Source organism: Alexandromys fortis, unplaced genomic scaffold, assembly GCF_014885135.2.
Source record: "Alexandromys fortis isolate MF-2015 unplaced genomic scaffold, M_Fortis_MF-2015_v1.1 scaffold_24, whole genome shotgun sequence".
Lineage (NCBI taxonomy): Eukaryota > Metazoa > Chordata > Mammalia > Rodentia > Cricetidae > Alexandromys > Alexandromys fortis.
The window spans coordinates 10,855,243-10,869,808 of record NW_026067906.1 but is presented as its reverse complement, the minus strand read 5'-3'; the positions used below and the strand labels follow the sequence as shown (position 1 = coordinate 10,869,808).

The 14,566-nt window shown below is 41.6% G+C and overlaps 1 protein-coding gene across 1 annotated transcript; it reads right to left on the bottom strand.

Annotated features, from left to right (window-relative positions):
* Nucleotides 1-968: 968 nt before the first annotated feature.
* On the bottom strand, nucleotides 969-1,940 carry LOC126497477 (CUE domain-containing protein 2-like). Its single transcript, XM_050135514.1, has one exon. It carries the CDS (start codon nucleotides 1,869-1,871, stop codon nucleotides 1,104-1,106), a length of 768 nt encoding a protein of 255 aa, XP_049991471.1. The 5' UTR covers nucleotides 1,872-1,940; the 3' UTR covers nucleotides 969-1,103.
* Between the last annotated feature and the right edge of the window lie 12,626 nt (nucleotides 1,941-14,566).

Genomic DNA, 14,566 nt, shown 5'->3' with positions numbered 1-14,566 from the left:
TGGAACAGCAAATGGCGCCCAGGCCCCGTGCCCCTGACATGACAGCGCCATGGTGCGCGCTACATCTCCGCGCGCTACAGAGTAGTACTCTAATGTGTATATATTCCACACTTTCTTCATCCATTCTTCCATTGAAGGGCATCTAGGTTGTTTCCAGGTTCTGGCTATTACAAATGATGCTGCTATGAACATAGTTGAACAAATGCTTTTGTAATATGATAGGGCATCTCTTGGGTATATTCCCAAGAATGGTATTGCTGGGTCCTGGGGACCCAAGTGCCTAATTGTGCTTTCCTGGGAATGTTAATTTATAGCTTCCCTGGCACCCTTCATCTGCCCACATAGACATTGGGTATCAGCCTTGTTCCCCTATAGGGAACTGTGTGTTCGCATGCACACATGGCCGATTGTCTAAGTCACATGGAGAAGCTCAGAGTATTAGGTTTGTTAAGACTTCTCTTTCTGAGCAAATCTCCTTCAGGTGTTTCTCACTCAGCGTCCCCCAACTGTGCCCTTTCCCTCAGGTTTTCCAACAGTTTTATTCTCCCATACCACCAAACCCAACAATATTGACTCTTCTCTGCTGTTTATTTGACTCCACATTTTCCCTCTTTCCTTTCCTGTGGGCCTAGCCATCTTCAATCTTTATTTATTTATTTTTTGTATATGCCAGTTTTCTAAATATTGTAGTCACCATGAAATCTATTCTGAAAACTGCATTCTACTGCTAAGAGGCATTGAGATGACATGGCCAACTTCAAACATTTGTAAACTTAGGAAAATTTTAGTGGTGACCACCCCACCCCCAATTCATATATGTAAAAATGTATGACCACCGTGTTTCCAGAATGAAGTTCTTCCCACTCTGGGTATTGGTTAGCTCCCATGTCCTATGTCACAGGCACTTCCGTTGCTATTCTTTTCCAGTCCTTCTCTGAAACACTGATTTTTTTTTCTTCCTTGGACCACCTTTACTGTGCTCATGAAGGCAGCTCCAAGAATAGATTAACACTAGAGCAAGGAAATAGAGAAGGGGCAGTGGGATGGACGGGAGGCTGCATCCCTCTGGGATCTGGAAGGCTCGGCAGAGTCCAGACAGGGCCTCAGTGGAAGCGGTACTTTCTGGCTGGCTTGAGGTTGATGTATGTGGCCTTCATCTCCTCAGCCTCGGGGTTCTGCATGTCTTTGAACCGCTCCCCTTTGGTGCTCACGACTTGGTTGTCAATATATCGGATCAGCTTTTTGGGGGCCTCCTTGGGAGCCATGGGTCGGTGAATCTTCTGGTCCTCTGCACTGTCCACCATCATGTACTTCTGAAGGATGAAGGNCAAGTCCTGACTCGTGCCGTCCCAGCCGGGAGGCCCCTCTTCCTTGCCCTCTGTGAGCATCTGCACTGCTTCTTCCAAGTCCCCCCGAGCTTTGGCCAACACCCACTGGGCCTGCTCCACAGAACAGGTAGGGAATACCTCCAAGAGGACATCTACTCCCGGAAGAAGTTCTTCCTCAGAACCAGCTGCCTCATGCTGGGTGTCCCCAGTAGCAGCAGGAGATCTGGTCTCTTCTCTGAGCTTTTCAGGTTGCCTCAGGGTCTCTTTGTTCCTAGCATCACTCAGCTGCGATGACAGCTGTTGCATCATGTCCTCTATCATGCCCCTGGGGATGTGGGCGAAGCCAGGCACATAAGCCTCCATCATCTCTGTGAAGGCATCCATATCAAAGTTCTCCTCTGAGGGGCCTGAGGGGCCCAGGTCCTCCAGGACCCCCAGCACATAGGAGAAGATGACCTCATCCAAGCCACTGACATCGGCCTCCGAGAGGTGTGTCTGCACAAAGGCAAGGAGGGCGGAACTGACGATGCTCTCCAACTCCATGCTGTCTCTTCTGCTCTGTCAGGCGCCGCCGGCGACTAGTCCCGCGCGGTGCAGTTCTTATCCCCTAGTCCCACCCAACACTGATTTTTTTTAAAGCTCTATTTATGTTCAAGGCTGCCTTTCTAGAGACTGTTGATTTCAAGCTGTTTCTACTGCATGAGTTATGCAAGTGTGAAAATGTTTTCCCCAAAGTCTAGAAATGGAAGCTCCTGTATATTTTTGGTACTCACAATAAAGACAAAGGGTGAAAAAGCAAAGTCAGGAAGTGTCAGTAAAATTCAGATTCCCAGTCAATCACACAATCTTACCCAGGACTGACAAAATTATGCTTTGAGTTTCTGTTATCATCATTTCATTTCTTTCCTTAGATATATATGACATAAAATTATGCAGAACATAGACATAATAATACATAATACCCAAGTAATGTCTATAATGCATAATGAATATTTATTGAGATTTTAGTTTGTCCAGTAAACACAACACACTGACTTGCAGTTGTTCACTGATCTTGGGGAGTTTAAAATGGAAAATAAATAAAAAGTTTATCTCCCATCTTTAAACATAACCTCTCACCTCTATCTCTTCCTTCATGCCCCCCCCCGCCACACACATGTGTAAAAAATATTTAAATGAAACCACAAACCATATGTAAAGCTCTACACAAATAAACCAAAATTTGAGAAATTTCTGAACAGGGAACTAGTGAATTCCCTGTTATCTCTTTAAAGCAAAATGTTTGTTTTTAATTAATTTATTGATATAGAGGCCAAATGAAACAAAATGTCACAGGCAAGATACAGAATAGATTGAAGAGTCTGTTGATTGTTTTCCTAGTTTTTTTTTTTTAACTTCCTTTGTTAAAGAAGAACATGTCCTCTCATACATGATTACGGGGACGGTCATTACCAGTGAGAGAATTAGCATAGGCATGTATCCCGGATATGGATTCTCTGCCCTCTGTCTCGCAGCAGAATATTGTCTCTTCACCTCTCCCCACTCGTCTCTGGGTTAAACAGAGCAAAGCAGGATACGATTTTCCACAAATCATGGAAAGAAAGCTTCTCTTACATTAAAAGAATTGCGTTTTATTATACCATTTATTGCTTATGGCAAAACGTCAGTTGAAATCTCCTTATCAGTGAGGGCTCATGTGGTCGTCTGAATATAACTGATTTCCATTAACTCATAGGGACTGGCACTCTTAGGCACTCTTAGGACCTGTGGCTTTGTAGGGTGGGAATGGCTTTGTTGGAGGACATGTGCCATTGAGGGGTTGGCCTTTGAGGTTTCCTATGCTCAGGATGCTGCCCAGTGTGTCAGTCGACTTTCTGTTGACTTCTGATCAAGATGTAGCACTCTCAGCTCCAGGATCACATCTGTTTGCGTGCTGACACGCTCCCTACCATGAGGATAGTGGGCTGAACCCCTGAAACTCTGAGTCACCCTCACTTAAACTTTTTTTTTTAATAACAATTGCTGTGATCATGGTGTCTTTTCACAGCAATAAAAATCTCAAACTAAGATACCCCATTTGCCAGCAAGTAATGCAATTCTCAGTTAATAGAGCTTTTAAATATAAATCTTAAATATAATAAGATGTAGGACTTTTTAATGTGTGCTCAGTAGTGGTATGAATGGATCATATGGTAGATCTATTCTAGGTTTTTAAGGAACTTTGACACCAACTTCCATAGTGGCTGTACCATTGCACCCCCGATGCCAACAGTGAATTGGAGTTCACCTTTACCTGCATCCTTACCCACCTATGCAGTCACTTATTTTCCTCATCTTAGTCAGTCTGATGGCAGTAAGATGAAACTGTAAAGTAGTTTTAATTTCCATTTCTGTGATGGCTAAAGATATTGAACACTTGTAAAAATATTTCTTTTGAGAAGTCTCTGTTCAATTCCATATATTTTAAAAATTGGGCTCTTAATTTTTTTGGTGTTTAGTTTTTTGAGATTTTTTTTATATTCTAGACAGTAATCCTCTGCCAGACATATAGCTGGCAAAGAGCCCCTGCCCCCTACGCATACACCTTTAGCCCACCTTTCCAGTGGAGTACAGAAGATTTTTAATTCTATGAGGTCCCACTTGTTGCTTCTTGGTCCTAAATCTTGTGTATGACTGGGGTTCAGTTCAGAAAATTTTTAATCTTGTCTCATATCCCTAGGTATACACTCTCTTTTCCTCTAGAAGTTCCAGAGTTTCAGATCTAGCACTGACACCGTGGATATATTTGGAATTGATTTGTGTGAAGCTTGGGAGATAAAATATCAGTAAACCCATAGATAATTCATCTCTCAGTCTTCTTCAGAGAAGCTGTTAGTGCAGGGTACAACAGTTAACAGAAACACACAAGTGACTCAAGTGCAGAGCATAAATGTCCACAGACCGCTCAGCTGTAAGTGGAATATCCGTGTCATACCTCCAGCCTTCGAGGCTTACGGGTTATTCATTGTAGAAAAGGGGAGGGTGGGGGTTGTAAGAGGTAGAGGCTGGGAGAACTGGAGCAAAACAGTGTCTTCTGCAGATAAAAAGAGTTCTGCACTCCTGAATTTATAGCGACTGTGGTTGCCTGCACCAGACCTGTGCAAGATCAAGCCAGCTAACATTTCAGGATGGAGGGAGAAGTGGCTCAACATCCCTCACCCTTGCTGAGGAGCTACTGATGGTTAATGGTTGCTAAGAGAGGAAGAGTCGATTTTCTTTAAGGATGTGGTTTCTGGTGGATTGGTCTTGTTGCAGTAGATGGTTCTACATCCTTGAGTGTATGCTCAGCAAAAGCTGGATTCAGTGGATCCTAATAAAGAAGGTCATGACGTGGGGTGGGGAAATGAAAGATGTGCCTGGATCTAAGAGGAGTTAGGGGGAGGAGTCTGGTAAGCATATGGGGACCTGAGAGGAGGTGGGGGGACGGATCTGGTAAGAATATATGGATCTAAGAGGAGTTAGTGGGAGGAGTCTGGTAAGGATGTGTTATATGCATGTGAAATTCTTAGAAAGTTGATTAAAATATCATATATAATATATAATTTTACCAGCTATATAAAGATACATAATAATATTTAGTCAATGTTAATTGATTTAAATTAATTGATTAATATTAACTAATATTTAAAGGATAGGCTCCTTTCCCAAGAGTTGTTGGGTAATCCAAATTAGATTTAAATGTGTTTCAAAAGACAAAAAAGAAGAAGAAAATTCAAAATTAAGTGGGCAAGGAGGTGAGGATGGAAGGGGTGGACCTGGGAAGAGTTGGGGGAGGGGAGTGGACATAGTCAAAATGTATAACATTTTTCAAAGAATTAATAAAACATTAGGCTAAAGAAAAGGAAAAAGCATTATTACTATCTTAAAAAACTTTTTGTTGATTCTTTGTGAATTTCACGTCATGCATCCTAATCCCACATTCTCCCCATCCCTCCATATCTGCTCTCAAGCCCTTTCAACCTCCCCCCCAAAAGAAAAGAATTAAGAAAAATAAAAAACTTAAAAAATAAAAATCTCACCATGGAAGCTGTGTTGTATCATGGCATGTCACACAGTATACCCTTTTGCCCAAACAACTTTACTTCCAAATGTTCATTGCAATGAGTCATTGGTCTGGTTCGAGGCCTCTGGCATCTGCTACACTATTAGTATTGAATTGTCCCAGCGTCTCCTCTTGGGTATCTTCTTGTTGTCCTGTGACATAGAGATCCTGCAGCTGTGCTTCTACAGCATAGGCCCCTCCATGAGCCCCAGCAACTCATAGATGGAGTAGATTACTACTTTAAAAATATCACTAATTAGTTCCCGAAGTAGTCAGTGTGGGAGTAAGTGGTGCTAGGTTTGGAGATTATGAAGGAGCCAGAAGTTTTCCATGCTCTGCTTTGCTGTCTTCATCTTATCAGTGGATGAGACCCGCAGTTACAGGGCGGCTGCCAAGGAAGCACTGTTGCCTGGCTCCATCACGCTCGATCCAGAGGATGGACTGGAGAAAGGGACTTTTCTAGGTCAGGAAGTCAAAATTCTTGCAACAGATTCCTAGTGTTTTCTTCGAGACTTGTTGGCAAGAACTAGGCAGTATGGCCCCTGCCCTCACAACCCCTTATAAGGTATTATTGACAAACATGAAAGCATCATTGGCAAGGAATAAGATTGCTTTGATGCAAAAGACAGTGCAGAGCCACCCGCTGAGTGAGGTTCAGGATGCTGACATGCGCCTCCCCTGCAGCACTGCCATTTCCTTAGCACAAATGCACATCAAAGTGCTGTTGTGTAATTATATTTGCCAGGTTCCCAGACCGCGACTTCTGTGATGTCTCCCTCAGCCTTGTGTTATACGGCAGTGGGGATCTTTAGGATGTGGGTTTCCTCTTACCCATTGCTCCAATCAGTAATTCTCATGATTATAGCCAGAGAGGCAGATGTTCCTCTATTCTCCTACTTCACTGTTGCGTGGTGTGTCATGTTTGATTAACAACCTTGTATTTCCATGCTTCCTTTGTGGCTTTTAAGTTTTAAGCCTAAGAGGACCTAGGCTCATAATAGGTCTTTGACATCTCTTCGTCCCCTATGGCTGCTGCTTCTGTGTATAAGATTAAAGGGAAAGATGATCCCTTCTTATCTCCTCCAGTTTCTGGATCCAAACACCTCTGCTGGGAATGGCTAGTGGTGTGGAGCATGGGTATTTTCTTCCACCGTTAGACATTCTTGTGGCTTCTCTACCATTTCCAGGAATGCTTAGTCATATGTGTGTGTGTGTATAATTTTTTTCTTTATAGAACTCCCTTTTCAAAAAGGTTTGTCACTATTATTAAAGAACCATTTTAATGTGTTTACTAAAAAGCAATATTTAAAATAAGGAAAGCACATAATTTTTTTTAACTTTTTATTGCTTCTTTGTGGATTTCCCCTTACGCATCCTGATCCCATCCTCTGCTCTCGCAACATCCCCCACAAAACAAAATTTAAAAGCATAAACAAAAATCAAAACCTAAAAACCAAAACAAACAAATAGAAATAATCAACATTGAGGAAGCTGTAGTGTAGCCTAGTGAATCACACAGTTTATCCTTTAGTCCATACATCCTTACTTGCAAGTGTTCATTGCAATGAGACACTGGTCTGCTTAGAGGACTCTGGCTTCTGCTGCACCCTTGATACTGTGCCTTCACTGGACTCCTCTTGGATATCCTATTATCACCTTGTGTCATGGAATCTTGTAGCTTTGGACCTGCAGGTTCAGCCCCTTCACATGCTCCAGTAATTCTTAGATGAGGTGAATGTTGGGGTGGGCGAACTCATAGACCTGGTTCTGGCCCTGGGTAGTAGCTGTGTTGGCCAGCCTGCCAGTGTTCCCTCATCTTCTCCACCCTGGAGAGCTCTCCAGCGCTGCCCCAGCTAGCTCACCCAATGTAGCAGACAGCAAGGAACATGGCAGTTCTTGTGCTATTGAGCCTTCAGGTCCAGCTTATCCACACCCACACCCACAGAAGCAGCTCTGCTCTTTTTCTCAGGCAAGGTGCAGGACTCATTCTCCCGATTGCTGCAGTTGGTGAGGGGTAGGGCCAGCTTTTCCGTTCTCATGCCCCTGAGGCCAGGTCGCCTGCATGGTGCAGGTGGCGAGGGGCAGAGGGCAGAGCATATTTCCTTTATCCTTGCCACTCCATGGTATATGAGGGAGAGGCAATTCTCTTGCTCTAACCCCCTCCCAACATCTCCAGCTCACCTGTATCCCCACCAACAGGGTCTGCTTATTGTGCTGGCTGGTGGAGGTGCAGTCACTTTTTTCACCAGGCCCTCACCCCAACCCACCACTGCTTACAAACCCAAAAAGCCCTGGAAAAAGTGTTTGTATATGAGCCACTTTTCCCAGTAAATGTAGCTTCCACCCTTCATCACAGAAACCTCTGTTTGCAGTAAATGGAGACCATCACAGAAAACCACAACTAAACACAGATTAACAGAGAGTGGGCAGCTCAGTCCCAATAGATAGGCTAACTAGGGCTCAGGGAACACAGTGGAATAAGAGTTGAAGGAGTGTAAGAGCCAGAATACCAGGAACTCTGTAGTGAAACAATCTCTTCTAGAAATGGTTGCGCAAACAAGACCAGAATAATGGCAGTATCAGTGGACATATTAATGTAGAAGGGGCAAAATTTCATGAAGTCTCACTCCTAAACAAAGAACCATCTTATTGATTGTACCAGTTCAAAGTGGCAAGCCCTGAAACCACACAGATACACACACACAGACACACACACACACCTCAGGAGGTTGTATTATACATATTTTCACACACACACACAAACTCAGGAGGTTATATTTATATATTTTCACATACACATGGGCGCATACACACACAAACTCAGGAGGTTATATTTATACACTTTTCTCTTTTTTTAAGTTTTAGAGACAGGATTTCTTTATGTAGCCTTGGCTGTCCTGGAACTCGCTCTGTAGACCAGGCTGGCCTCAACCTCACAGAGATCCACCTACCTCTGCCTCCTGAGTGCTAGGATAAAAGGCGTGAGCCCCCATCATTGGCGATAAAAAGACATTCTTAAAAAGAAGAGTGTACTCTGAGTCCTGTGGAAACGAAGATTGAGATATTCCCTCTCATTCACACACTTGTGCACAGAGAAGTCTGCTTATTTTCTTGGAAGCCCGGTACCCCCAGATAAGCACGGAGCTTTGTAAATCTGGTGAGATCCCGACTGAGAAGGCAGACTCAGACTCTAGAAGCAGAAGAGGACAGCACATATGCAGCCACATGTATTATTGTGAGGCTCGCTCCTTCTGAGAGGGGCGTTCAGAGGCAGCAGAGAATTCCAAATTTGGAGCCCACGGAGACATCTGGTGCCTTAGAACTTCCCATTTTCCTTTGGCAGATTATTTTTAGCCGATTTCCCCACCTTGGTCAGAATGTGTAATTCCTTATAAAGCTTATTCTAATTTTAACATAATATCCCAGTTCCGCTGTTACTGTGAAGTGGCTCTGCTTTCAGGACCAACCGTTTAATGTTAACAATTAGGGCAAAATAAAGGTGTAAAATAATTATAATATAATATAACATAATATAATATAATATAATAATTGGCGTACAGCCGGGGTTTAAAAAACTCGTGGCACTTAATGCGTTTCTCCAACTTTGGTCTTCCAGCAGATGCCTGTGGGGGGAAAAATGACAGTTGCATCAGCATGTGGAAAAAGCCTTGCATCCCACAGGCATTGCTCATCAAGACCGGGCAGGAGCTAACTCTGTCAAGTCAGTTTTGAGAGGTCTTATCTTCATACTGCCTGCTCCTTACAAACCAGCTGCTAGGGGTAGGCCTGTGCCCATGTGCAGAGCATGAATTCACACTCCCCTGATGCGGATGATAGGCAGGACCAAGACGCGAAGATTCCTATGAAGAATGTGCCAAGACAGGCACAAAAGGATTGCTGGGCAGCGAGAAGGATTCGCTCGGTGATGAAGAGCGTGAATGTTCAGCTGCGTGCATAGCACTTGGAATTGAGTTGTGTTTGCTCCTGAACTAAAGGGGAATAGCTCATCCACCTTCCTCAAATGACAAGTTAGGAGAAGTTAAGCAGCTAATATACTTCCTGAGTCTACATGATGGATAGCGCAGTAATTCTGACTTCTATACCAGATCAAAGGTTAGTTTCTTAAAATAAAACCAAACATTTTAGTGCATGGCAATCTTTGAAGGAATCCAATTCTGTATTTTTTCCTAATTTTCCATGACTTCTATTTCCTTCTCCTTTGTTACATTAGGAGAGATCTAAGAGTTTGATCAAAACATCTTTTAAAAAATTATAATACATTTCTTGGACTACGGAGTCAAATCTTATTAGAATGAATAGAAAATGGATAATGTGTTAATTGAATCTCACCCCTCCATCTGATCAAAGAATAGATGATCTCCTTTTACTTTTAATCTCTGCCTCTGTACTGATTGATTAATTCACTGACAGGTTTACTATGGCATCTCTCTAAGTTCAGTTCTCTGTAAAACATTTCCTTGAGAATATCTCATGAAATGTAATGCCAACTTAGAAGTCCCAGCATGCCTTTGGCCCACAAGTCACTGCCAATTCCACTTGCATCACTGCAGCTCCACTGCAGCCCCACTCAGTAAATTCCTTCCCCGGGCCCCATTGGAGTCTCATATTGCTAAAGAGAGCATATTAGCTCTCTCATGTAAACAATGGAATTGAAAGCTCTGAGAGACTGGTAGCTGAACTGTTTCTTTGAATATTATCTACATACTCTTAGGCCCCATGTCATAACTTTTAAAGGCTAATGTTGGTAATTCCTCAAAAGCTAAAAAGCGTTCAAGACAAATTTGCCTAAGAAATATTTTGTTGAATAAATTGTAACTCACACAAGAGGCTTTTGTGCAGCTAGCCAGCAATTGTTACCATCCAATGATGTCCCTTGAGACATATTCGATCTGATGAAGAACTGACAAATGATTTATTTGACCACATTGTTCTAGAAAATGAGTCAACATGCATACTGGATAATAAAGATATCAATTTACACTTCAAATGTGGGAGTTCTCTCTAATAGTCATTAATGGCTTTGATTCAAAGCATAACTAAATTATGCTGCATTTGTAGAATATCTTCTAGTCATTCCCAGGCTGGTAAATGGGGGTTGGGTTGAACTGGTGAATGCTGTATTTGAAAGACATGGTGGCTATGCAACATGGATTTGGACCACTGGAACTTCTGTGTCAGTGACTGTCTCTACTTCTATTCTGGCCTTCCTTCTTAAAAATCAAACAACATGGCTTTTGCCATTAAGCTTATAGTTCATGGTATCCCTAGATGAGGCAAATTGTTGGGGTCCATTCTCCACAGAATTTGCACTTTTCAGGGTGGGTACATGTGGATTAGAAATATTTGGCAGAAGAAACAGAGAAACGAAAGAAAAAGACAGAGACATAGAATAGAGTCGGGAGGACAATTCAGTGAATACTGAATTTGCTCACTTTTATTTTCTGTACGCTTATATACAACAATCCAAAAAATGGGGGGAGAATGCAAAAGACTTATGTAATATGATACAAAAAACAAACAGAGAAATTATCTCTTTAATACCTGAAACATCGAGCAACTATACCCTGAATTAAGTATTCTGTTGTTTAGGCAGTGTGAGATGTCCTTCAGTATATGTGTTGCTTTTACTGGTTAATGAATAAAGCTGTTTTGGCTAATGGCTTAGCAGAGAAAAGCCAGGCAGGAAATGTGAACAGAGATAGAAAGTAGGTGGAGTTGAAAAGATGCCATGTAGCCACAGGAGGAGAAAGATTACCAGCAAGCCACAACCTCGTGGTTATACATAGATTAGTAGAAATGGGCTCATTTAAGATGTAAGAGCTAGCTAGGAATATGCCTAAGCCATTGACCAAACACTTTTGTAATTAACATAGTTTCTGTGTGATTATTTGGGTCTGGGCAGCTGGGATACAAAAATGGCGTCTCTGTTTACAAGGCAGAATATTTAGTGACCACACCTTAGGCCAAGCATCCTGTAGGCATCCACTCTCTGGGTGAAACCTCTTGTCATATCCTTGAAAGAGCAGGAATCGGCCTGAACCCTCTGACCTTTGTCAAGGTGGAATGGACCTACATTTGTGGGCCATCTAAATAACCAAAAACACCAAGTAATCACACCCCAGGTCAAAATATCTTAATAGCCACACCTTAATTCAACTTTCTTGCTTTAAGAAGCAAGAATAGGCCTGAAGTCTTTGACTTTTAGTCTATGTGGAACAGACCCATTTCTGTGGGCTCCTATAGGAAATTTAATAATAAATTATTTTAAAGTAAAGTGGATCAAAGAATTATTGATTCTTTCATTCTCAAATTGTCTAGTGTAACTGATCTTCTGGCATGTGGCCTAGTATATTTCCTAAAATGTTTTATGCTCTGGTTGCATGGAGTCACACAGTGATAATAATCAATGCTACTTTAAGACATGAACCAGAGACTTCTTTAAAGTAACAGTTATTAATAAGGAAGGATTTACAAATGGGCAAGACTATCGATGACTTTATTCCTTGAGCTGGCTCCATAGCAGCTGCCAGTATTGTGAAAGCTTGTCATCATGGAGGAGGATTCCTAGTATCACCAATGTGATTTCTTTATGTCCTGTGGCCAAAGTGTGTATAGTCTTCAGCAATAGAGTGTTATCATTAAGTTCTTATGTGATATCTAGAGCAATAACAATAACCTGAATTGTTTTGGAGGTCTTCAGGTCACTAGGGTCAGCAACTGTAGGCAGAAGGTGTTTATAACTGGCACTGGGCTCTTTATTTGGTAACCTGTGGCTTCTGAGAGGAGCATTATCCCCATGTAGGGTAGCTTCAACTGTACTCATCTATGTGATACATACATATATATATACTATATTATACGCATTTTATATATTTATATATGAACTTTATAAAGTAGTGTGTTTTCAAGCATCCTTAGTGCTAATTGATGACTTCTAGGAAGGGAGAGTCAGTTGTTTTATAAAGGGGTGACCCCCATTAGGTTGACCATGCCCTAGCTGATGGCCCCATACCCACAAGTATATGGGCAGCAAAATTTAAACCCGATAGACTATGAATAAAAATAAAGAAGACATGAATCTGGGAGGAGACAGGGGACTTATCTGGCAGACATTAGGGTAGTAGTGGGGTAAGTATGATCAAAACTCCTTTTACACGATTCTTTTTTTTTTTAAGATTTATTTATTTATTATGTATACACTATTCTGTCTGCTTGGATGCCTACAGTCAGGAAGAGGGCACCAGATCTCATTACAGATGGTTGTGAGCCACCATGTGGTTGCTGGGAATTGAACTCAGGACCTCTGGAAGAGCAGCCAGTGCTCTTAACCTTTGAGCCATCTCCCCAGCCCCCCTTTTACAAGATTCTTAAAGAATTAATAAACATATCAGTTAAAATAATCCAAAAATATGTATATGTTATTCTTACAATGTAAAATCATTATATAATATGGGCAGGCTTAGAAACACCACTTTAGTCTTGGAAAGTTATTAGTCATTTTTTCTGGACACTGAGATCATGTGATGTAACAAGAAGATTAACATACTTTGGGTCTCATAGAATTTGGATGGTTTTAAATGGAAGATTATGATCTGAGTCAACTTCCTAATTTTCTGACTGGTGTTATAGAGAGAACTGAGAAGAGAGAATCAGAAACAGAAAATGTACCAAGAATAAAGTGGGAATGATTTTTTTAAAGACTAAGGTGTTAAAATGCTACTGTTGTTTGCAATGACAAAGTCCTTCTCTAACATGACAACTCACTTGATATTTTATATTTAAAAGGAAACAGAACTAACCCTAAACGCAGAATATTAGAACCATCTGGGACAATAATATTTGACATTTATGAAGTATTCAGGAAGCATTATTATTATTCCATCATACAAAATGTTTTTTTTTTAAAGTGTTTTTGTAGGTAGAATCCCATTTAACACTTACAATGCTAAAAGGAGAGACAGATCAGTCCTTAAAAATATTTCCATTTATTTCAAAATAAAACTCATTCTTAGGGAGCGAATCATTTTCCTGGGCTGAAATAGTGGGTTGGACTCTTTATAACTTGATTAAACGTACAAGAGGACTGTCATGGCCACACTAGATTCACACTTCCCAGCTTCCCACCTCACCTGTCCGCGTGCTGGACTAAACAGACATATGCCAACACACTCTATTTAATCTCTTTTATGGACCAAAATGTTCTCTTCACTATTGATGTATTCGTGCTTCTAAATTATACCTTAGGTATTAGTGGAATTGTTTTGACTGAAAGCAGACAGAATAAAGGATTTAACAGTAAGCATTGCATGGTTACCAAACAGTCAGACCAGTTGTCAGCAGTCCTCTTAGCTGTCCCAGAAACAAGTGGCACGGCCACACATTTGTGTGTCTGCTCCTTATCTACTCCACCACACAAAACACATTTTGTCGTGTTTTAAGGCAGTGATTCTTAACCTGTGGGTCATGACCCCTTTGGGATCAAACAGCACTTGCGCAGGGGTCCCATATCAGATATCCCGCATATCAGATATTTAAAATTCAAAACAGTAGCAAAATTACAGTTATGAAGTAGAACTGATATTAATTTTATGTCTGGGGGTCACTACAACATGAAGAACTATATTAAAGGACCACAGCATTCAGAAGGTTGAAAACCATTGCTTTAAGGAATTGAGGAGACTATGTTTTTGGTGCACGTTTCTGATCCATCCAGAGAAGTCCTGGTTTGGTCCACATAGGCTCCAGGGACTCAGATGATATTTCCTTCTCTTTCTCCATCTTAGTTCTTTACATTGGCTCCATTTTCAGAAGGGCTGGCTCCTTGTGCTATAAGATGACTTCCAGTGGCCATAGACATCCATTCTGTTCTGTTATAAGAGTCAGTGTCTCTATTTATTGCTTTATAAAACCCTTGAGATAAATTTTGTCTGTGATTGCCACTGATAACTGTCACTGTGGCTGACCTTCGTCCTCAAGGTTAGATGTGATGTCATCAGTGCTGGGATAACAATGAGCTCCATCCAAATGACCTGACTAGGAGAAAAGGACCATGACAGCCAGCCAGGGCCTGTTTAGAGAGGGGGCCCTTTGTTTGTCCTGGCTTCCTGGCTAGTTTATACCAGAAATAATCACACAG